At 43.0% G+C, this 3,160-nt stretch overlaps 1 protein-coding gene across 1 annotated transcript; it reads right to left on the bottom strand.

Annotated features, from left to right (window-relative positions):
• Positions 1-625: 625 nt before the first annotated feature.
• LOC115457155 (olfactory receptor 6J1-like) lies at positions 626-1,567 on the bottom strand. The gene has a single exon (XM_030186579.1). The coding sequence runs from the start codon at positions 1,565-1,567 to the stop codon at positions 626-628; it is 942 nt and encodes a 313-aa protein (XP_030042439.1).
• Positions 1,568-3,160: the final 1,593 nt, after the last annotated feature.

Genomic DNA, 3,160 nt, shown 5'->3' with positions numbered 1-3,160 from the left:
GGGAGGAATTGCCTCGGAACAACTTCAGAACTTTTCTGGACCTTAACGAAATCTCTGGGGGCAATTGTGGGAACTACTAGTTAGTTGGCTTTATGTAATAGGCATAACATGTTAAGCTTTCTTTTCTTTTCTATTGCTGGGTCTTTGCTATGGGCTCCTTGAATTCTTTCTGCTTCCGGAGGTGGAGAGGGCTCCAGTGGTAACTTGGCAGTAATCAGGCAGTGCCACTAGGCACACCTCCCAGTGCTAGAAAATAGAAGTGGCCCCCTTTTCCTAAGGCGCACTATCATTTTTAGCGCACGCTAAAATTGTGGGCACGCTAAACGTTAGAGACGCCCTTAGGAATGCACTGGCGTCTCTAATGTTTAGCACACCACAATTTCAGCGCGTGCTAAAAACATGAGCGTGCCTTAGTTAAAAGGTCCCGGTGTATTTTCTTGCACCATAAATGCCACACAGGAGGCCTGGAGCTTTTGCCCATACCACAGCAGTCAGTGTGGGGATGGGGGGGAGGTGAAATGCAATAATATTTGACCACTCTGGAATTTGCCAACTCCCAAATTATTCTAGCCTATGTACAGAGCTAGTAGGTCTGAGCAGAATCTTTAGCAGACTTTTATTTCCATCAGCAAATGTACATTAACCTTTTGGCGATAGCATTTTTCAAGACTTCCTTCACTTTCTCATTCTTTAAAGTAAAGATAAAGGGACTTAGGGCAGGCGTTACAAAGACAGTTAGGACACAAATCAGTTTATTTATTCCTAATGAAGACCCTTGAAAAGGCGTCACATAGATAAAGATCGTGCTACCAAAGCCTAGTGCTACAATGATGAGATGGGCAGCACAAGTGGAGAAGGCCTTTTTACGTCCACTGCTAGATGGGATTCTCAGGATCGTTACTGTAATATATATATATGATACCATGGTTAGTATCAGAGAACTCAGTACCACGAAAGAAAAGAGGAAGAAATCAAGCAATTGAATAAAGCGAGTATCTGTACATGCTAGTTTTATTAAGGGCCCTGAATCACAAAAGAAATGATTTATAACATTAGGGCCACAAAAAGGTAATTGAAGTTTCAGAACCGTAGGCGTGCTAATGGAAAGAAAGCCTCCAAGCCACGAGCAGAGGATCAGATAGTGGCACACTCTCCATCTCAAGATGGTGCTATAATGCAAAGGGTTACAGATGGCCACGTACCGATCAAATGCCATGGCTGAGATCACAAAGAACTCTATAGTTCCCATGAGGAAATAGAAAAAGCTTTGAGTCATACAACCCAAGAAAGAGATGGTCTTCTTCTTAGCCAGGAGGTTGGTCAACATTTTAGGAACAACAGTTGTAGTGATCACAATCTCCAGGAAAGAGAAGTTGCAAAGGAAATAGTACATGGGCATATGGAGATGGTGATCACTGCAGACTAACACAATTATTAAAAGATTTCCCATCAGTGTCAGCAGGTAGATGAGGAGAAAGATCACAAAGAGGCATATCTCCAGTTCAGGAATTAAATGGAATCCTTGAAGAATGAATTCAGTCACGATGGTTCTGTTCCATTGTTCCATTAATGTAATGTCTCTCTGCCAAGAAGATACAAGTAACATGTATAGAAATGTATCTTGGAAATGAAATAGTGGATTTGAACATAAAGCATTATATATTGAAGTCCGACTAAAATCTAGAGGGTTGATATTCAGAAGCATAGGAGCCAACTTTTTTTTCACAATGATTGGGGGTTCTAAGCCTAATGGAAATAACCCCTCCCTGGACACATGCAAGGAATTTGCTCAATATTGGGGGTGCTCAAGCACCCACAGAACCCACAGAGTTGGCTCCTATGTCCAGAAGGAGTTATCTAGGTAGGAACAACACCTACCCAAATAACTCCCACTTTACAGTTTTAACTGGGATTCTCAATGACACTTACCTCATTATTGCCACTTAAAATCTGGGCAGACCTCCACAGTACTCTTGGGTTAGTGCCAGGGCAGTCTGAGGGCAGATTTATCCAGCTGGGATCCAGAGTTATCCAGGCACCAGTTATATTTAGTAATGGCATCCGGATATCTACCGGTTAACATGACAGAAAAAAGGCTATCCAAAGTTAACTGGGTAGCTATCCTGGTATAGCTGTTGAATATTGGGAGTACCTGGATATCTTCTGGGGCTACCCTAGACCCAGATATTCAATGCCAGTAGCCAGATATGACTCATTTAAAAAATGCTGACCAATGGCGTAAGGTGGCATTTGGGCATTTTTCACCGAAAAGCATCCAAATCACAATATTTGAAATGAAGATTTGAAACATTTTTCTCTGCAGTGCATGCAAATCACAAGGGTGCATGTTGGAGGTGTGTTGGGGTGGGATTTGGGCCTTCTCAAAACAGAGACTTTTTCTTCCATAATAGAACAAAGCAAAAATGTCCGAGGCTGAACGTTAGACATTTAAGTCTAGACCTGGTTCAATCATGACCAAGTCATAAAATGATGCCCTAAATAACCAGATGACCGCTAGAGGGATTAAGGCATGACCCTACTTACTCCCCCAATATTCACTGACCCTCTATCACCTTTCACCCCCAAAGATGTTTAAAGAAACCAGTCTCTATGAAAGGTTCAGATGTTATGGCCAGTTCTATTAGAGAAGAGGGCCCAGGCCTATATTCCATTCTGTTACACTTGTGGTGGAAGTCTGAACCCTACAAAACCCACCAAAAACCTGTATATAGGTGACACCTGCAGGCATAAGGGCTTTTATAATGGTGTACAATAGGTTTTTGGTGGGTTTTGGAGGGCTCATCATACAATATAAGGGATTAATGGTGAGATTTTTTTTTTTTTTGTTACATTTGTATCCCGCGCTTTCCCACTCATGGCAGGCTCAATGCGGCTTACATGGGGCAATGGAGGGTTAAGTGACTTGCCCAGAGTCACAAGGAGCTGCCTGTGCCTGAAGTGGGAATCAAACTCGGTTCCTCAGTTCCCCAGGACCAAAGTCCACCACCCTAACCACTAGGCCACTCCTCCACTGTTGCTACTATTTGAGATTCTACATGGTGTGTTGCTATTCCACTAGCAACATTCCATGTAGAAGTCGGCCCTTGCAGATCACCAATGTGGCCGCGCAGGCTTCTGCTTCTGTGAGTCTGACGTCCTG

Source organism: Microcaecilia unicolor, chromosome 14 (assembly GCF_901765095.1).
Source record: "Microcaecilia unicolor chromosome 14, aMicUni1.1, whole genome shotgun sequence".
Classification (NCBI taxonomy): Eukaryota; Metazoa; Chordata; class Amphibia; order Gymnophiona; family Siphonopidae; genus Microcaecilia; species Microcaecilia unicolor.
The sequence above is the reverse complement of the archived record's forward strand: the minus strand, read 5'-3'. Positions and strand labels throughout refer to the sequence as shown.

What these genes read in the sequence shown, in the direction of transcription:
- LOC115457155 (XM_030186579.1), bottom strand. Translation starts at nt 1,567, where the DNA reads ATGGAACAATGGAACAGAACCATCGTGACTGAATTCATTCTTCAAGGA.